At 53.2% G+C, this 21,341-nt stretch overlaps 1 protein-coding gene across 2 annotated transcripts in view; it reads left to right on the forward strand.

Annotated features, from left to right (window-relative positions):
- RPTOR (regulatory associated protein of MTOR complex 1) overlaps window positions 1-21,341 on the forward strand; it is a 338,621-nt gene that overhangs the window by 142,347 nt on the left and 174,933 nt on the right. For both annotated transcript variants that reach the window (XM_043585750.1, XM_043585751.1), the window contains one exon: window positions 11,696-11,842. In XM_043585750.1, coding sequence (XP_043441685.1) covers window positions 11,696-11,842 — 147 coding nt within the window. The remainder of the gene's footprint in view (window positions 1-11,695; window positions 11,843-21,341) is intronic.

Here is a 21,341-nt window from a genome sequence, read left to right on the forward strand (position 1 = left end):
ACACCATGACCTGAGCCAAAATCAAGAGTCGGTCGCTCACCTGCCCGAGCCCCCAGGCGCCCCCAAAAGTGTTCTCTGTGTTCTTCCACAAGGGTTGTATTTTCGTCCATTACATTTAGGTCTCTAATCTACCTGGAACTGATTTTGTACATACTGTTATGTAGGAGTTCATATTCTTTTCCCCCCTCCAGTGGATACCTACCTGTTCCGTTACTATTTAATGCCGTCTTTGAACGAAATCGAGTTTCCGTAGTGTGTGGGCGTGTTTCTGAGCTCTGTTCTGCTCCATGGGTCCTGCCTCTGTGCCAGGAAACTATTTTAATGAGCGTAGGTTTCCAGTGATTCCTGGTGTTTGGGAAAGCGAATCCCTCCTCTTTGTTCTTCTTCATCCGTGTCTTGGCTGCTCTTGGTGCTTTGATCATCCAGGAGACTGTTGAACCAACTTGTAAATCAGTGGATTAATGATGGGGGAGACTCGGCGTCTTTACAACGTTGAGTCTACCAAACTGCGTTCCTTTTTAGGTGTCTTTCAGTAGTATTTCACAATTTCATACAAGTTTGCATCATTTGTTAGATATATTCCTAGATTCTGTATATTAAAAAAATTTTTTTTAATGTTTTTATTTATTTTTGAGACAGAGAGAGACAGAGCATGAGCAGGGGAGGGGCAGAGAGAGAGGGAGACACAGAATCGGAAACAGGCTCCAGGCTCCGAGCCATCAGCCCAGAGCCCGACGCGGGGCTCGAACTCACGGACCGCGAGATCGTGACCTGGCTGAAGTCGGACGCTTAACCGACTGCGCCACCCAGGCGCCCCTTGGCTTCTGTTTAAATAACGCACAAAAAAATAGGTGTTTGGGACTTTAGAAGAGGAACGTTGGTGAAATTGTCAATTGGGCAACTTCTTCCCTAAAAATGAACTTCTTAGCTTCAGTGCCCGGTGGATGGAGTTGCGGCTCTCCCTGCCCGCTGGAGAGAGCTGCTTCTTGGCAGGGGGGGTGGGGGGGAGGGGGAGGGCAGGTGGCCCGCAAGGCCACACGTACCGGTCTTGCGTGATGAAACCAAATAGGTAGAAAAATGAAAATAAAATGACGTTTCGGAACTGAAAGTGGGCATCAGTAGTTTGGTTTTGGAGTAACAGACACTTTGCATTTTTCATATTGAGCATCTTTTGGGTAAAAATAGCACATTTATGTTTTTAATCTGGAGATTCTTTTTTTTAATTTAATTTTAAAAGAGTGTTTATTTATTTTTGAGAGACAGAGACACAACACAAGCAGGGGAGGGGCAGAGAGAGAGGGAGACACAGAATCTGAAAGCGGCTCCGGGCTCCGAGCCATCAGCACAGAGCCCGACGCGGGGCTCGAACCCACGAACCGTGAGATCACGACCTGAGCCAAAGTCAGATGCTTAACCGACTGAGCCCTCCAGGTGCCCCTAAAAATTTTTTATTTTAAGTAGGCTCCACCCCCAACATGGGGCTTGAACTCACGACCCTGAGATTAAGAGTCACATGCTCTACTGACTGGAGCCAGCCAGGCACCCCTGAATCTGCATTTAATTTTTTTTTTCAACGTTTATTTATTTTTGGGACAGAGAGAGACAGAGCATGAACGGGGGAGGGGCAGAGAGAGAGGGAGACACAGAATCGGAAGCAGGCTCCAGGCTCTGGGCCATCATCAGCCCAGAGCCCGACGCGGGGCTCGAACTCACGGAGTGTGAGATCATGACCTGAGCCGAAGTCGGACGCTCAACCGACTGCCCCCCAGGCACCCCGATTCTGTATATTTTTGATGTTATAAATGTTTACTATAAAACCTGTGTTCTGTAAGTTTTTGCCAAGGAGTATGGAAAGGCCATTGATTTTTGTACATTAATTTTATGTTTATCAGTTTTGCTCTTCTCTTACTGTTTCTTATAATTTATCTGTACACACTTTTTTGTTTTCTTAGTAGATATTTGGTGGGTATAGAATAACAAATAACAAGAAACTTAGCATCGATTCTGTAGTATCATTTACTACAGACAGCATGTCCACGTGCTTCCGACCATCTCAAAACTGTGTTGTTTTTTTTTAATTTTTTTTTTAACGTTTATTTATTTTTGAGACAGAGAGAGACAGAGCATGAATGGGGGAGAGGAAGAGAGAGAGGGAGACACAGAATCGGAAGCAGGCTCCAGGCTCTCAGCCATCAGCCCAGAGCCCGACGCGGGGCTCGAACTCATGGACCGCGGGATCTTGACCTGAGCTGAAGTCAGACACTTAACCGACTGAGCCACCCAGGTGCCCCTCCAAGCTGTGTTTTAGTAAGCAGTGTTTGTTTGTTGGTTTTTTTTGGGATCCAGGATCCAGTCCAGGTTCACACACTGCCTCTGCGGATATAGATCCTTCTTTGCGTTTTTTCCAAGTGTAATTATTTTATTACTGTCTTTTTGTAGTGGGTTACTATAGTTACACATTGGTTGTCTAATAAATTATTATTACTAATAGACTTCAGGTTTTGGAGCAGGTTTAGTTTTATAGAGGAATTGAGAAGGAGACTTTGCCTGCACTCTCCCTGCCTCCCCCACCCTCAGTTTCCATCATTAAGTTCTGGCTTTGGTGTGGGACATTTGTCGCAATTCGTGATCCAGTATTGGTCCAGTGTCATTAACTAGCTTCCAATGCAGCATTGATCCAGTGTCATTCGCTAACGTCCATAGTTCACGTTAGATCACTCTGCGTCATACGTGCTCTGGGTTTTGCCGGATACGTCATGGCACGCACTCACCATTACGGTGCCCTGCGGGGTAGTCTGACTGCCCTAAGAATCCCGTGCTCTACTGTTCGCCCCTCCTGCCTCCCCTCCCCGCCCCGGCAACCACGGCCGTCCACTGTCTCTGTAGGTTTACCTTTTCCAGAGTGACATTTAGTTGGGATCATACAGTGTGTAGCCTTCTAAGATTGGCTGTTTTCAACAAGGAGTGTGTTTCTGTGGCTTGATAGCTCATTTCTCTTTACCACTGAGTAACGCTTCATTATCTGGATGGACCACGATTGAAGGACATCTTGCTCGCTTCTCCTTTCTCTTGGCTGTTGTGAATAATGCTGTTATAAACCTGTGTGTGCGGGTCTTTGCGTAGATGTAAGGTTTATGCTAATTCGAGTAAATACCTAGGAGTGCCATTGCTGGATCAGATGGTCTGTTCGGCTTTCCAAGAAATGCCCAAATTGTCCTCCGGAGGGGCTCCGTCGGTTCGCCTTCCCAGCAGCAACGAAAGAGAGTTCCTGGCCCTCCCCATCCCACCTCCAGCGTGTTGTTGCCAGTGGTTGGATGTCGGCCCTTCTCATCAGGTGCTATCTCATTGCTGTCAATGTGCTATCAGCTGCTAGCTCAGCGGTGCTATCTCGTTGTTGTTTCAACTTGCCTTTGCTTAATGACCTGGTGTGGAGTCTTCCCAGGTGCTTAGGGGCCATCTGTAGCCTTCTTTACCCGTATCTTTGGCCCACTTTTCAACAGGGCTGTTTTCTCAGTCACTTTTTAGAATTCATGTTGCAGTTTGGATGCAGGTCCTTTATCAGATGTGTGTTTTGTAAAGACTTCCTCCCCCTCTGTGACCGACTCCTGTTTCCATTCACTCAACAGTGCATGTTGTGTTTTCCGTGAACCCAGACCCGTTTTCTCTACAGTGTCCCACAATCTAGTTTAATCTGGCTTTTTTCATAAGTTTATATCACGCTGGATTGAAAGCAAGACCAAACTTTGTGTGTCGTGCAAATAACTAGTCGTAAGAGCGCTGAGGGGGCCAAAGTACTAATCAGGAAACGGATTTTGAGACACGAGTGTTGCCAGAGGTGAAGAGGGACATTTCACAATGACAAATGGTTAGGTCATCAGAAAGACGTAAACTGTCCTGGATATGTATGTGCTTGATAGGAGAGTTCAAAATGCATAGAGCAAGATTGCCAGAAGCAAAGAGAGGAAGCAACCAGTCCATAATTCCGGGTGGGGCTTTGGATAACCGTCTGTCAGTAATTGGTAGGTGAAAACTAAGATTGATGATTAATAGTTTTCTCACAAAGTAAACTCCAGACATAATGTATTTTTCCTGGTGGAGAAGAAATCAGTTACTGATAGAAAAGACTGGAACAGTACTGTCAGTCGCTGTGAATCAGTGAATATAACGCCTGTGCCCAACGGCTGCGCGGTGCACATGTCAGGTGCAGGGGGGTGTCCTCCAAGAATGGCATCTCTCCATGAGGTCTGAAGGGCTGAAATCATACAGAATCTATTCTGTGACTACAGAAGCTGGCCTCGTAGCGTATCTGGAAAATCCTCAAACATTTGGAAACTGAATGACTCGTGTCAAAAAAAGATATGACAAAGGAAAGAAGAGTCCAAATGGAAGAATAACGAAAATAAGACTTGCCAGAATTTGCGGGATGCGGTTAACGCAGTGCACGCATGGAGACGTATGCCCTTAAATCTTTTTGCAGAAAGGCAGAAAGGTGTAAAGTTAAAATCTCAGTCTCTCCTTTAAGAGACTAGAAAATGATGAACACACTGAACTCACAGCAAGCAGAAGACAAATCAGTAAAATAGAGAACGAGCAGCAGAGAGAGCTAATGTAGCTCACTTTTTTTTTTTTTTTAAACTGACACGTCTCCAGCAAACAGATCAAGAGAACAGAGAGGACACAATCCACACTTAGAAATGAAAGAGCAGACGTCCCCACATATCCTACAGATGTCAAATACACGAGGACATATTAACATTTTATACCATTAAACTTAACAAATTAGACGGGACATGCCTTACAAAATGCGACTTGTCAAAAGTGACCCAGGGGCACCCGGGTGGCCAGTCGGTTACTCTTGATTTCAGCTCGGGCGGTGGTGTCGCAGTTGTGAGATGGAACCCCGCGTCAGCTCGGCCCCCACATCTCCGTCTCTCTGTCTCTGCGCCTCCCCCACTCGTGCACGTGCACAGGTACGTGCGTGCTCTCTCTCTCTCTCTCAAAAAACCCCAAAAATCCCAGAATGGACTAGAAAGCCTGAATAGCCCTGTATCGATCAAAGAAATTGAATCTGTAGTTGAAATTCTACTTACAGGTTGACTCCTGGATGAATGGATATTTTTCTTTTTTTTTTTTTAACGTTTATTTATTTTTGGGACAGAGAGAGACAGAGCATGAATGGGGGAGGGTCAGAGAGAGGGAGACACAGAATCTGAAACAGGCTCCAGGCTCTGAGCTATCAGCATAGAGCCCGACGCAGGGCTCGAACCCATGGACCGCGAGATCGTGACCTGGGCCGAAGTCGGCCACTTAACCGACTGAGCCACCCAGGCGCCCCAACGTTTATTTATTTTTGAGACAGAGAGAGACATAGCATGAACAGGGGAGGAGCAGAGAGAGAGGGAGACACAGAATCTGAAACAGACTCCAGGCTCTGAGCTGTCAGCACAGAGCCCGATGCGAGGCTTGAACTCACGGACCGCGAGATCATGACCTGAGCCGAAGTCGGACGCTTAACCGACGGAGCCACCCAGGCGCCCCTGGATATTTTTCTTTCAATATTATCTTACTAGCAAAATGTTTCCTGATTCGTGAAGCGTGAGGTGTACGCGTGGCTCCAGAACTGAGGAGCGGGTGCCCTGTGTCTGTACCGCGTGCCCGCGCTGCCTACGCCGGGGACTCTTGAGGTGCGGGTCGCGGACCCACAGCAGCAGCAGCAGCCGGGCCTTGGAACTTAGGAGAAATGCCGGCGATCGGCCCCACACGCTCCATAAATCTGGTTTTCAAATGGTACAGGGCAGCAGAGAAATCAGTTAAGATTTTATATCTCTTAACATCAAGGGAATCGTGTATTTTTTTTTTAAACCTTCAAGCTCTTATAAAGAAATAGTCCGAAGTCTTCCAGCACTTCCGAAGAAACAGAATTTTTACTGACGGTCTTCCTTCAACTATTGCAGACAGACAGAAAGCGCCAGAAATCCTCAGAAAAGACAAGTCAAGTTTGCGATGAAATTAACAGCTTTGTTTTTTTCTTTTTCTTTTTTCTTTGCTGCTCTCAATATGGATAAAGTAACAAAACAAATGCTACAGGGGACCGGGCACAAATGTTGCTCTTTACAAATCACAAGTGTGTGTTTTTGATAATGATGCATTGAAAGGCCTTTGTGGTCCATTTCTCAGCAGGATCGGTAACGAACTGTACGTAAGGCAGAATCAGAATGTCACTGTTTGATGGAGACATGCAGGTTCAAAAACCAGTGACTCCTATTACTTAAATAATACTTATTTAGAAATTACTCGGGGAGCGATCGGTTATTTAACTGTAATCAAGGAAAGGCAGAGGAAGTGGCAACAAAGCCACCGCGGCTTCGGCCTTAAGGATTCTGAGGGACGGGAAGTTTGCTCGTGGCTCAGGCCGCACCGCCGACCGCCACACCCGGTGGTCAAGCCCTGTTCTTCGGCCCCTGCCGCGCCCGGGCCGGCCCCTCCCGCTCCTGGGCGGCCTCTGGAAAGAAGTCCTGTCCTCGGAGGATAGCCACACGCATTACCCCACAGGGCGGGGACGCGGGATGACCGTCCAGATGCAGCCGCGGCTCTGTCTCTGGGCTCACCGGGAAGTGCGGCCCCGGCAGCAATCCTGGAAGGCCCGCAGGAGGAGGCCACGTCAGTGTGGCTGGGACTTCTGACCCACACTCGGAGACTTTGGCAGAAGGTGCACCGAGCGTCTTCTCCGAAACGGGGACGGCTTCTCTGGAGGCGCGCTGCTGTCCCCGGAAACCCCGCGCCCTTCTCTCCCGGCCCTTGTTCCTGCTGCTGCCTCTGCCGCTGACTCACCCGAGAAGACAGTCTGATGAAGCAAGGGGACTTTTTTTTTTTTTAATGTTTAATATAACCTGACAGATAAAATGGATTGTAATGAATAAATTGTCCGAACCCTATTTGTGTTTCTTTGTTTGAACTGAAAACATGGCCTCGAATACGTTTTTTCAAGAGAAAGGATGGGGCGCCTGGGTGGCGCAGTCGGTTAAGCGTCCGACTTCAGCCAGGTCACGATCTCGCGGTCCGTGAGTTCGAGCCCCGCGTCGGGCTCTGGGCTGATGGCTCGGAGCCTGGAGCCTGTTTCCGATTCTGTGTCTCCCTCTCTCTCTGCCCCTCGCCCGTTCATGCTCTGTCTCTCTCTGTCCCAAAAAAATAAATTAAAAAAAAAAAGTTGAAAAAAAAAAAGAGAAAGGAGAGAGGCTCTGGTGAGGAATTCTCGCTACTTGTGGCTTTGATGGGGGGTGGAGAGCCAAGCCCCTGCCTGAAAGCCTCGGGGTGCTCCGGGCGCCCTCTGTGCACGGCAGGGGGGGGGGGAGCCTTGCACTTGTGCAGCCCGTCCAGGGTGGTTCCACCGAGAGAGACGACGTGGGAACGTGCCGTGGGACCAGAGAAACGGTTGTGCTCTGGATGCTGTTCTTCCACAGCTGTGTCTGCGGTGGTGCAGGCCGCCCTTCGGGGGTTTGCAGGGCGGGAGCTCTGGCCTGAAGGTTGACCAGCTGCCCGGGGTCTTTCTGAGATGGGAATGAGATCTGCGTGCTCACGAACTAATAAGACTTGGTTCTCAAGGGCCGTTTTCCTCATTGCGATCGAACAGTGTTGATTTTATTTCCCGGTGGGTCCACCCTTCCACGTTTCAGCTAACGCGTAGGAGCCGGCCCCTCCTCAGAGGCGGCGTGGGTGCGTGTGCCGCGTGCAAGGCTCCCTCGGCGGTGGGCGTCCCCGTGGTCTGTCTCGGATGAGACTCCCTCCGTAAGTAAGAGTTGTGAAGCGGAGACAGTCTGGAGAGTCCGAGGTTTCTCGCGACGCTGCCCCCCTCGGATGAGCATCAGAAGATGGGGAAGGTTCTGGCCCCCAGAGGGACCGGGTGGCCGAGGACCCACTGGAAGCCTGTCACTGGCGGCCGGCGGTCACAGGGAGCGGAAGGAAAAATCATGATTTCCTAGTACGTTAGAGCTACAGTATTTTAGCGAATTGCCATTAATTAACTTTGTATCTCAAACATTTTTCAAGAAACTTTTGACTTGGGAGAAATATAAAGTTTAGATTTTAGCTCAGAAGGCAAGGCCTGAGAACACGGTCTGCTGAAATGTATTTTACGTCACGCCTCTGTGCTGTGTTGGGGCCTTGTCGGCCTGTCCCCGGAAGGCACTTTCCCGACGGTCAGGCGGATGAAGTGGTGACGGCAGTGCGGTCAGGGCCCTGCCAGCTGTATTTGGCCGCTCCCCGCTGAGCCGAGGACGTTGTGGGCGGCAAATACACGGCACACGGCGTGTTGCCGGCAGGTAAAACCGCGACGGATTCCCAGGGGTGTGGGGATGTCCCCGCCCAGTTAAAGGGTTCTCTTTGCCCTTCTCCCCCCACCCCAGCAGCGGGGGCTGCACGTCAGCAGGGGCAGGGTGGGTGCTGGGGAGCGGGCGCAGAGAGGGTCTCTCTTCCCCACCGTCCCCGGAGGCCCTTACGCCCTTTCCGCTCTGCCTGTCGGAGAGCTTGCGGGAGCCTTCTTCTGCAGGTGCCACGTGATGCCTGCTGGTTATAAATATTAGAGGGATGTGGGAGTGTATTATCGTAGGCCCTGGAGATGACCCTTTTCCTTCCTCGTAACAGTTTGAGTGCGTCTGGTCTTCTCAGAAAACACAAGTAATTTCTGTTGTGAAAGATTCCAAGAGCACACAGGTACCAAAGGAGCAGGAGTAACACAGCTCTGTCCCTAAACACGCACCTGCACCGCCCGGCCCGAGAAGACCACCCTTCGTGGTTCAGTGCTGTCCTGTCGGTGCCACTGACCTGGGCCGCCCGTCCCACGGACACGGAGTTCTCGTGGGCGGGGCAGCGCTCAGGCCGTTTGTGCGCCACACACACAGCCCTTTTCTTTTCTTCCCACAAGATGGGACTGTCGTCTGTGCGATGCTCTAAGACTTGCACCTTCGAAACCATGGCAAGCCCGGGGTGTCTCTCCACGTCAGCACCCACCAGCCAGCTCAGTCTCCAAGCGCCGCGTGGCTTGAAGTGCCGCGTGCCACAGTGTGGATGTATGTGGGTCACTCCCGCGCTTACCTGGAGAGGAGGAGGAGGAGACAGAGCTTAGGCCAGCCGCCTCCTCCCTGCTGGCATTTAGATAGCTGGCAGGTTTTTACCAGCAAGAGTCCCGTACGTCCTCACACGTACATTTCTCCGTGCGGACGCAACTTTTCCTGTGGGATGGACACGTGCGAGTCAAAGGCATGTACGTTTGAAACCTGCACGTGCTAGCGAACGGCTTTCTGAAAAAGCTTCCTTATTTACACGCCTGCCAACAATAAACCGATGCCCTGTGGAACACCTGCTGATCTGTTCATCTTTTACATTTCTTTCCGCTCTGCTGGATGAAGACAAACGCAGAGGCAGATAGATGGTTCTCGTTGTAATCTGTGTTTCCACGATCCATCCGGAGCGTGAAGCTCTCTCCCCAATCCTCCATCATACCCGCCGCTTCTGCGGGTTGCACGTTTGTATCCTTTGCCTGTTTGCGTGTCTCTTGTTTCGTCTTCACTGGTCCGAGCAGAAGCTCACACACACGCGCCCTCCAAACATCCTGTCACGTGCGCGGTGCCCACTGTGTTCTCGAGTTGCTTGTCATTGGTGTGTGGCTTATCAGATTTATGTAATTTTTACCTTATTGTATTTCTCTTTAAGTCTTCTAAGTTTTGTGAATTAAGAGGCCTTTCTTGCACCAAAATAAATAAAAACCTTTTATTCTGTTTTTATGTTTAGTTTTAAAATCTATCTAGGGGTGCCTGGGTGGCTCAGTCAGTTGTGTGTCCGACTTCGGCTCTGGTCATGACCTCGTGGCTCGTGAGTTCGAGCCCCATGTTGGGCTCAGAGCCTGGAGCCTGCTTCAGATTCTGTGTCTCCCTCTCTCTCTGCCTCTCCCCCACTCATGCTCTCTCTCTCTCAAAAATAAATAAACATTAAAAAAAAAGAAAAATCTATCTAGATTTTTTTTTGTACATAGAATCTCAGCAGTATTGAATGGCTAGTTAGATTTTAGAGTATCGCGTACTGAATCGTTCATTCTTCACGGAGTTAAAATGCCACCTTCGTTATAATTATATATGCGGGTCTATTTCTGGACTTTCTCTGTTGATTTGTTTTTCTCGTCCTCCCTAATACCATCCTGTAATTACCATAGATTTATAGCATATTTAATATCTGCCAATGCGAGTCCCTACTCATTATTCTTCCTTTAAAAATGGTGGGTTGTTTTTTTTTTTGTCTTTTTTTTTTGCGCTATTCTTGTGCATTTCTCTTCTGCACTAACTTTAGAACCAGCTTGTCAAATTCCATCAAGGAACACTCCCGCTGGTGTTTTGATCGGGCATGCACTCACTGCATAGATTCATTAGGGAAGCGCTGACATCGTAGCATCCACCGGTGAGAGTATTTAGAGACGGTGTTTCCCGCGTTCTCTCACGTAGTGCGGTGACGACCGGCAGGCCAGCAGAGGAGGGCGGGGTGGCGAGGCGACGTGGCACAGGATGTGTGTGCCCCTCCCGGGGCACAGGTGTCTGCTCCCTCGCGCACACGCACCCGTGTCCCCGGACGTGGCCTCATCCTGCGATCGACGGATCTGGTGCTGCGCTGTGTGCGTCGAGAGAGCCTCCGCCGGCCACCCTCGTGACAGACTTCCCTCGGGCCTCTTTGGTTTTCTGTCCTCCGTCCTGTTTTCCTGTTGCGTTTAAACAATCCTCCTGGCGCCGCCAGAGGCCACGTTTGTGGCTCCACTGTAGGAAACACGGCCACCTTCGCTGTCAGCGTGCAGAGTTGATTCCTGCCGGCGTCACCACTCACCTGTCCGTGCCGAGGAAGGGCGAATAAGCGAAGGTGTTCCGTGCAGAAGCATTGCTTAAACGGGTTGCCTTTGAGTGAGACTTGTGACCGTCTCTCTAAAGATGAGGAACGTCCTTGTCTGCGTTTACCAGTAATCACTGGAGTGTTTTCGAGTACCGCGCGGTACAGGCTGTCCAGAAAAATATTGCTCTTAGCGGATTCACGTTAATAAGTTACTGTTGTGTGATTTTGCAAAACCAGAGGGCCGAATCCACTCGTATCCCCTCAGTGTGATTGTTTAAATCATCTGGAGGTTTAAGTGCTTACGGGTGTCTCTGAAGTGGAAGGTGCCGTGGGGAAAACACGCACATCGGAGGGGCCTCGGCAGCTCCCCAGAGCTCATCCCCCTGACAGGCGGGGCGCGCAGCAGTTCCGTAAGCACACCCGGAAGCTACAGAGGCAACTGGTGTGCACGCACATCCTTTGAGTTTGCAAGAGGAGGCTGTGGTTTGGGTCCCAGGGGTGGGAGCGGAAGGTAAACGCTGGAGCCGGTGTGGTAGGACACATGCAGGGGAGTCCCGCTGCGGGGAGGGGCTCGCGTTCCCAGGACACGGCCAGCCGCTGGCACCTGCAGGGGAGCTCCGGGGCGGGGCCCTAGACCGTGACGGCCGCCCAGCACTCGCGCCCCCGGGCAGGTGGCGGGCGGCTGTTACTTGCAGCGTGCAGAAGCAGCAGCTCGAGACCGCCCCGGCCACCAGGCCCCACGTGTCCTCCCTTCCTCGTGGCACGGGTGTGGGTTGGCGGTCCAGTCCAGGAGGCCTAACTCCCACGCGCCCCGTGTTTTGTTTTCCAGAACTACACGCAGTACATCCCTCTGTCTATCTATGACCTGCAGACGTGGATGGGCAGCCCGTCAATATTCGTCTACGACTGCTCCAACGCCGGCCTGATCGTCAAGTCCTTCAAACAGTTCGCCCTGCAGAGGGAGCAGGAGCTGGAGGTGAGGCCCTCGCGCCCCCGACGGGTGTCCGCTGCAGGCCGGGGTGCCTGTGGGGGTGGGGGCCGGACTCTCCGCAGGACTCCCCTCATTCTCCCACTGGGAGGGCTGTCCCAGCGCTCCGGGCAACGTGGGACATTCGATGACGGAGCTCGGGAGGTCCTCGGCACAAACTTACGGGCGTATTTTTAACATCTCATTTTACTTGGTGTCATTTAAAAATTTTTTTTAATGTTTATTTCATTTTTGAGAGAGAGACAGAGACAGAGTGAGCAGGGGAGGGGCAGAGAGAGAGGGAGACAGAGTCCAAAGCAGGCTCCAGGCCCCGAGCTGTCAGCACAGAGCCGGATGCGGGGCTCGAACTCACGGACCATGAGATCGTGACCTGAGCCGAAGTTGGACGGACGCTCGACCGACTGAGCCACCCAGGCGCCCTGCTTAGTGTCATTTCGAATGTGACCATTAGTTAAGTGCTGACATGACTAGAGCTGGTTTGTGCTCCAGTGGCCTCTGCCTCTGGGATAAATGTTAAAATAAAGCAGATTTTAGGAGAAACGGCCCCATATCTGGGCATAGCCATCAGTTCTACATCTTTGTTATTGTCCCTGTTGTGTGTGTGTGTGCGTGTGCGTGTGCATGTTTGTGCATGCACAGTTGTGGTTGCATGTGTGCACACGTTTGTGCACGTATGTGCATGTGTGTTTGTGATTGTGTTTGTGCGGGGTTGTTTGCGTGTGTGCATGGCTGTGTGTGTGCACAGTGTGCATATTGTGTTTGTGTGTGTGCACAGTGTGCATGTTGTGTTTGTGCGCGCGCGTGTGTGCATGTTGTGTTTGTGCACGCGTGTGTGTGTGTCTGTGTGTGTGTCTCTGTGTGTGTGCATGTTTGTGCATGCACAGTTGTGGTTGCATGTGTGCACACGTTTGTGCACATATGTGCATGTGTGTTCGTGGCTGTGTTTGTGCGGGGTTGTTTGCGTGTGTGCATGGCTGTGTGTGTGCACGTGTGCATATTGTGTTTGTGTGTGTGCACAGTGTGCATGTTGTGTTTGTGTGCGCGTGTGCGTGTGTGTGCATGTTGTTTGTGTGTGCGCACGTGTGTGTGTGTGTGTGTGTGTGTGTGCGCGCGCAGAGGAGCTGGGAGAGCCAGTACAGCGCTCTGCTCACGAGCAGACATTTCACTTGGTTGTTTTAGTTAATATTTGATGTTGGAACCAAACAGCGAATCCTGAAGGGAAATTGTGGAGGCATTTTCAATTAAGAGACCTTCATCCCGTGGCCTGCATGCGAGTGTAGGAATAGAATATTCTGCAGCCTCGAGGGGGTCATGAATTCTGATTGGTTGCGGTGCAGGAAATTCTCAGTTCCGGAGCAAAAATGGCCCTGAGTACACGTTTCCTCCAGCCTTTTTGGGTCGATTCAATTTTAATGTATTGTTGTGCTTTCCGTGCTTCATCAGAGGACGTGGCAGAAATAATCAGCAGTAACATCTGAAATTCTGCGTGGTAGGATTTGAAATGAACATGTCACACACTGGAATATTTTACATTTATAAATCGAGTCCCTGTGCAGGGCGTCGCATAAGAGAGACTGGTAAATGCAGTGCCCTTTGACCTCGACGGTAGAGTCCCGCCCCTCAAGTCCTGAACTTGCATTCTGCGATTAAGAGTGGGGGAGACCGCGTCTCGTGTTGTCTGATCGTTACCTTGTGTTTAGGCCTTTCACCCACGTCTACCCAAGGGACGGCTTCTCCCGTGAGCGCTAAAGTCTCGTCAGGTAATGAATATGGCAATAAAAGGTTGTCTTTTTACATTTAACGTATGTAAGTAAAAACGCCAGAGAATGCTGCCCGATTTGTATCCCAACTCACGAGCTTCAGGGTGGTTAAGGAGGGACGGACCGCCGGCCTCAGCCCATCGCGGCGTGGCGGGCACAGCCTGGGCGCGGACCTCGCCGCACCGTGTGGGTCCCCTCTGCCAGTTCTGTCGTGTTCTCTGCGTGTCGCCACGGCTCACGCAGCCTCAGAAACCGTTCATCTGGTTGAGCGCGACAAAAAAGATTTCCACGCGTCTTTTTTGGGGGAAAAAGTGTTTAATTGACTCACTCCTCCCCGGGGAGAGCAAACGAGAAATACGCTGTCTGAGGTGCTGGATCCATGGCAGCACCAAGTCGCGCCGCGTGTCTTGCGATCAGCTCTCTTACGTGTATTCTCTCCTCTAACGACCGCGTGCTGAGTCTCTTGTGTTGCCGCCACACCTACTACGGCTGGCCGCTGTCCAGCTGGCCTCTCGCGTAAACAGCAGAAAGTAAAATGATAAAATTGGCTCCCACCTCATATCTTAATGTTTGTTTTAGCCGTTTCATCGGATGCTGGACAAACAGAAGTCCTCTGTAGCCGCTTCGCTTTATTCTTCTGAGAAATTCTTACCTTCTCTTCCGTGGGTCAAGTGCCGTCAACTTACAGTAAGCACGCGGCAGGCATTTCAGTGGGTAGATGGTGATGTGTGAGCTAAGAGACGTTGGCAGGTAAAGTGGTTCGTGCCAGTGTTGAAATGGCAGAGGGTCAGACGATCGCACAGAAGGCAGGGAGATGGCAGCTTGGGCCGGGGCGCCTTGGCGGTGCACGCAGTGGTGCCAGGGGGAGGGCACGCGTTGGGAGGGGAGGGCGGTCGTCGGCTCTCACGCTGGCCGTGGCCCCATCTCGTGGCGGGACCGGGAGACCCCCCCCCGAGGAGTGCGGCAGGTGCAGAGGGCGGCACCTCCCGGGAGAGCATAGCACCAGCACGGCTCAGAGCCGGAGGCTGGTCACAGCCGGGAGGACGCAGCCTCCGTCACTCAGGCATCTTCCGCACGTGTCATTGGGTCACGTTGCTTTGTGACTTGAAAGTTAGAGAAAGTCTTCAAACCCCTCTGCTTTCAATGTCTCTTCACAAGAAGTATTTTTAGGATTGCCAGATTAGCATATGGCAGGACTTGAAAGACCAGACAGTCCAGAGGCCAGTGGTGGGGGAACCGAGCCTGGCGCCACACCTCCCGGCCAGGACCCTGCGCCCGTGGCCTTCTGGTTCCTCCAGCGAGCATCTCTGTCGATGCAGACGGTATGCTTGTGCTGGCACTGCTTGATTCACAGATTTGAGGTTATCTGTGGGCTTTCTGCTATCATACAAACCAAAACAGAGCTGCCGTCACTTCTATTTAAAGAAGGGGAGAAATTATGTTGAGTTTTGGTGGCAAAGACGCGTGGTAGCTCTAAGCCCCGTTTGCTGCGTGCATGAGTGACTTCTAAAGAGCGCCAGCAGGAGGTGGACCACCAACCACCACCGCCCCCCCCCCCCCTCCCGGCCATCTCCCCACGGCCCTCACGTTATTTCCCGGTTTGGGGTTTTCTGTGCTTCGTAGCCTTTGCAGATTGAAATAACAGCTGTATGTGTTTGCTTCTGGTTTCATCAGGAATCAGTCACATCTATGGTTTCGTAGCTCTGCAACGTTGACTTTTACGGCAGCCCTCCGTTCCCTGCCTGTGGCGGAGCCCCGGGCTTTGTGTGTCGGCCGCTTCTAAAACGTGACCGACGTCAAGCCTTGACTCCTTGATCGCATCCACGTAAACACCTCATTCGGTGGCTAAATCGGGTGCTGTGGTTTCCGTTTGTGTAACGGTTTTTGTTTGCTTCTTGGATCTTCCTGGAGACTTTCTCTTTTCTTCTTGACTTAGCTCTTTAGTGTTTCCCGGCTTCCCAGATTGGCTGGGATTGCGTCGCGTCTCGGAATGTGCCTTGCCCGGAGGGTCTTCCTCCCCGGCCCCCCGCTCCTCGAAGGCGCCTCCCGGAGCCGCCGTCCTGGGCCTCCCTTCATTGGGAGCAGCCACTGTTTTGCAGACCCCCCCCCCGCTGCCTCTTCCTTGGTTTTTCTCCTTCCTTCTGGTAGGGCCGACTCTCAGGTCACGACCTGAGGAAGGATGCGCGGGGTGAGCTTTCCCAGCCCTTCGGTGTCCGCGTCTGGATGCTTCCGGCGGGAAGGCAAAAGCAGCTCACTGTTGGTTTCCAATCACGTAGCGCTTGGTCGTCGTTGGGAGGGCCTGGGAGGCCCGCAACATCGTTACCCACGTGCGGTCGGGGGCCCGGGCCGCTCTCACCCTCCGCTCTGGCACCCTCGGCCGGTGGTGTTTTCTCCTGACGGTTGCGGCGTGCGGTGCGTGAGGCGGGAAGAGGCGGGGCACCCCTGCCCAGCGGACCTCCCTTCTGTCTGTGGCTGGCGCTGGGTGCCCGGCCCCCGCCGTGGTTGGGGGCGGTGGGCGGGAACGGAGTGGGGGACGAGCGTCTGCAGCGCTGTCGTGTGCGGGAGGCCCGTTCCCGCTCGGCCCGGAAGACGCCCGGGAGGCAGGTGAGTGCACGGGCGTCCGGTGGCGGGAGCCGCAGCGCCCCTTCTCCCGGGGACAGGTGGGGCTGAGCCGCGTGCCCGCCTCGGTCCCGACCGCCTGTCCTCCTCGGCGTTGGACCGCCGCTCGGGTGGTTCTAGGTGGCGGCCGTGGCGGGGGCTGCGAGCGTTTCCCCGGGAGCAGCGGCCACGCCGCCGGGACGCTTCCCGCACCGCTCGGTGTGGCGCTCGGCGGCGCCGCGTCTTGTCTTCCCGCTCGCCGGCGCCCTGCAAGGCTCTTCCCGCGACGCCTCCGAGTAAACCCTGATTCTGCCCTCCGTTCTCCGCACGGTCTGTGCGACCCGTGCCGCCGGCTGCCACCGGCCCGCGGAGACCTGCCGCACGGACGCTCGTGTTCGTGGCGAGGAACAGACTTGCTCCTGGAGCGTCACCGACTCCACGGTGACGGAACCGCCCGACGATTTTCCGTTCGAAACCCCACGTGTGAACATCATCCTCACGTATCCATCGCTGTGACTAAACCTCACGTCAGGCAGCTAAACCAAGTGATTCTGACGAAAAGCGACTAACGTCAGAATCTTCACGTCTCCTCAGGACACGTTAGTTGCGTGTGCATCCGCACAACTGACGCATCCCGTCCCGAGGTCTCACGGTTCCTTTGCTGCTGCCGGAGACAGACGTTGTGTGGATGCCCGTGGCCTCCCCGGCCAAGTCTGCGGTCCGCGCCAGGGTCATATTCGTGGCGCCCGCAGGTGACCCCCAAAACCACAGGTTGGTTCCCAGCTTGCCTGGAGGGAGGCACGTGTCGTGACTGCCATTCGCTGCCTGGAATCTGCTCTCCAGGCACTTGCCACGGGCACGCCGGGCGCTTCGGGATACAGCCCCACCACGTAGCTTCTGCGTGGCTCGGGGCGCGTCCGGCTCCAAGGCTCCAGTCGCCCCCGTCGCCCCCAGTCCGGCTGCAGAGGAACCAGAAGGCGGTTACCTGATAACTGCGTCAACGTTGTCCTTTAGGCTTAAAACGATGCTGATTTGTGGGTTCGTAAACGGCGTCCCCTTCTCTTCTCAGTCGCCTCCGTTTCCCCAGGTACTAACTTTTCTCTTAGGTTTACGTGGACTGTTGTGTTCGATGCTACAGGCTCGAGAGGACTTTGTGCCCTCTGCCAGGAAGAACGGCGAGAAACCCCCGTGTGTTCGTGTTCGGGGGCGGAAATCGTCAGGGGAAGCGGCCGGGGCTGGGCTGTCCGTGGGGCGAGGTCACCGTGCGGGGGCGTTACATTCCTGGGCCGCCGTGGGCCACACTCGCTGCTCTGCCCTGCTTCACCCCAGACTCGTCAGTAACTCTGTCTAGCGAAGAAGGTGCCAGCGCTTTGTGTGGAGGGCCGGTGCGGCTGCTCAGCACACAGCTGAGCCCCGGGCTGTCCCGATGACAGGTGTTCCGGTGAGCCCGCATTTCCAGCCCACGCCACGTGAGGCTGTGGCCGGTGATCCCCCTTCCCCTCTGCGTCTCTGCACACACCCTGGACGGTTTCATGCCCTTTTCCTAATGACAGCTGGCCAAGTTCACCCCTCTCCTCTGTGCCTTGTACTTTATGCACGGTAGGCAGTAAGAATTCACAACAGCAAAGGTTCTCAAAACAAGGTGTTAAAGAAACGTATATATACCTGGTATTGGCTCTCACACACAGAACAGAAGAGAATTTCACATGTGACTTAAAAAGAAATTCTGCCATTTCAACTGTTTATAGGAGGGTGAGGAGGGGCTCATCTAAAAAGAAATCCAGCAGAAGCCCCTCTAATTGGGGTTCTCACCTGGCTGGGGAGACGAGTGCCCTCCATTATGGACATAAAGGACCCAGTGGGGCAGGCCGGCCCTCTGGCTCTGGGGGGCTGCCCAGAAGGGGGGAAGGCTCGTGGGGAGGCAGCCTCAAGGGCATCGGACGGTCGCTGCCAGCAGGCCCGGGAAACGAGGGGCCGTGTAGGGTGGGGAGGGCTGTCTGGGGAGGCGCTGAGCAGAGCTGGGCTCCCCGTGCCGAGGCCGCGGTTGCTGGCCGGTGGATACGGCTCCCGTTCACTCGTGCCACGCGTGCTGTTTGCAGGGTGTTTTGTAGGCCATCCTGTCGACAGCCTGTGTGGCAGGAGGAGCTCCCCGGGGCTGGGACCCGTGCCCCGTCCCTCCTGTGGGGTGTGTGGGAAGCTGGGCTTCTCACTCGGCAGCTTTTACGTTCCTCACCCGTAATGTGAAGGTCTGGGGAAAAAGGGAAGTGATTTCTCTGCGCAAAGAGTTTCGGAGCCCTCACGGCTGAGGGTGTCAGGCCTCCCCCTGGGCGAGCGAGTGTGTCTGTGGTCACTCACCTTTCAGGGTGCGGCTCCAGTTCTGCTTCCCTTGTGGGCACTCCCCGGGTCTGGACGCTCCCCTGGCCTGGATGCTCCCCGGGATCTGGACACTCCCCCAGCCTGGATGCTCCCCTGGATCTAGATGCTCCCCACGTCTGGATGCTCCCCCAACCTAGGTGGTCCCCAGGTCTGCACACTCCCCCCACCCACCCCCCCCCCGGCCTGGACACTCCCCAGGCCTGACTGCATGCAGCACTGTGTTACACGGATAATTTGACAATTAATTATATGTCATTTTGCAGTGTCTCTTCTGTTGGCGTTGTCGGCTGTAAGTTACATCTATTATGTAAACCTGTCAGGGTTGCCTCGTTTGAGGTAGATATTCAGGAAATATTTACAGATGTGGCCTCGTAAGTAAATATACATCTGAATAAACTCCCTTTAGTTATTTTCTTTTGATACGTTCATGATTCATCAGATATGCTTGGTCTTGGAATGGCGTGCATGAAACATAAAAAAAACCAAATGATAATCCAGATTCATGAATATAATACACTGTTTGCAGCCATCATAAAACTGGGAGCTTCTCCGAAGGTAAATCTAGAGTTTAATCCTTTCAGCTCCTGGCCGCACCCTGGGATGCGGCGCAGGACCCTGTTCCTGACCTGCTCCCTCCCCCGGGATCTCCCCACCACCCACCGGGCCGGAGCCCGAGGAACCGAGGTAATGGCCAGGCATCTCTCGCAGAGACCTCGGCGGCCCGGGGCAGCGGGCCTTCTCTGGCAGCCAGAAAAATGGCTGCATTAAACAGGCTGAGCACAGAGCCGTGCCGGAGGAGAAGGGCGGTGGGAGGCTGCCGGCCCACCCAGGGGTCGGGGGGCGAGCAGACCGGTGGTCTCTTCACACGCAGGTCAGAGGCCAGGTCACCGTCCCTGTTCCTCTCCGGCTGTGTATGGTAGCCCGATGTGTGCGGCACAGCACAGGGAAGACACAGGAGGCGTGCGACTGCAGAAGAGAAAATTAAACTGTCTGCTTTTGGAGACAAAATGATTGTCTGGGTTGCAGTGTCAGTCGTAAGGATCGAATTGCCACTTACTGAGCCCCGCACCCAGCGGCAGCAAATACGCATCCTTTTCAAGCAGCCGGGGAGCATTCCTCAAGGTATAGCATGTCCTGGGCCGTAAAACAGGCCTCGACAAACGTGAAGTAATTGAAATCAGACACAGTACGTTCTTTGACCCGAGTAGAATCAACCAGAAGTCAGTGATAGAAACACAACAGAAACGCGTCGGAGAAAAATTAACAATGGGTCAGAAGTTCCTACCTGTGTTAGTCCATTGGGACTCCGGAAGGGCTTGTGAACAACAGCAGTGCGTTCCTCATAGCTCTGGAGGCCGGAGCCCAAGACAAGGGGTCCCGCGTGGGCTGGCGGGGGCCCCTCGCTGTGTCCTCACGCGGTGGAAGGGGCTTCCCTGACTCAGGCACGTGTCCCCCTCCCGAGGCCTCACCTGCTAGCGCCATCACTCTGGGTTGGGATTTCGGCAGCATTTTGGGGGAGCACACACATTCAGACCGCAGCACTACCTCAAGAAGCTATCAAAGGAGAAAGAAAACGGCCGTAGGAGCAGAAATGATGGGAAGTGAGAACAGCGAAAATCCATGAAGCAAACGGCTGCTTCTCAGGAACCCTCAGTGACCTACAGCCAGGCCGACGAACAGGGAAGGAGAGCGGAGTCGGGATCCTGCCTCCATTAAAAGAATAATAAGGGAATACGTGGATAATGCTACACTCATAAGTTTGACGGCTTCGAGCCGTGGGCCGTTTCCTCTAAATCCACACGCCCGACCAAGGTGAAGTAGATAATGTGAATAGTCCAATAACCACTGAAGACGTTGACCTTGTAATTTAAAAGTTCCTGAGAAGGAAGTCTCCGGGTCCAGGTAGTTTCACCGGAGAGTTCTGCCAAACGTTTATAAAGAAGCATTCACACCAGTTGTATACAGAGCTCATCCAGAAGGTGGAAAGGGGAGGGCATTTTATTTCCCTGATGTCGAAAGGGACACTCAGTACAAATGGAAAAAAAACAAAAACAAAACACTTAAACCCTATCTCTCACACACTTAGATGCAGAAAGCCTCCAGCAAATAATAGCAGATCGGTTCTAGCAATCTATAAAAAGCTACACTCGACGACTGGGGGAGTGGGGGGATTCATTCCAGCTGTGCAAGCCTGGCTTAATAGTTAAAAAAATCAATTAATGTGATCCGGCGCACCGGCAGACCGGAGAAGAAAAGCCGTATGGTCAGATCAATTGATGCAAAAAAAAAAAAAAAAAGTACTTGACAGAATCCAGCACGCTTTTATGTTAAAAAAGGAAAACCTCTTAGCAAACCAGGATTGGAGGGGAACGTCTTCAGCTGGCTAAAGAGCGTCTGTGATGAACCGGCCGCTGTCATCATACTTCTGGCAGGAGACTGTTTCCCCGCCAGGACGAGAAGCGGGGCTGGGCGGGGTGTCCGCTCCCTCTGTCCTCACTTCACCAGAAGGCAGGACAGGGACGCCGACACCCGCCAGGGAGACGAGGTCCAAACCACAGCGAGGCGTGCTTCACATCTACCACGCCGGCTAGAGCAAAGGTGGGTAATTCTAAGTGCTGGCAAGGAGGTGGCGGACTGGGAGCCCGCACGCTGCTGGCGGGAACGTGCGGTGACACAGCCACTTTGGACGACAGCCTGGCGGCTCCTCGGATGTTAAACTTAGAGCCGCTGTGTGACCCAGTGATTCCCCTGCG

This window comes from Prionailurus bengalensis, chromosome E1 (genome assembly GCF_016509475.1).
Source record: "Prionailurus bengalensis isolate Pbe53 chromosome E1, Fcat_Pben_1.1_paternal_pri, whole genome shotgun sequence".
Taxonomy (NCBI): domain Eukaryota; kingdom Metazoa; phylum Chordata; class Mammalia; order Carnivora; family Felidae; genus Prionailurus; species Prionailurus bengalensis.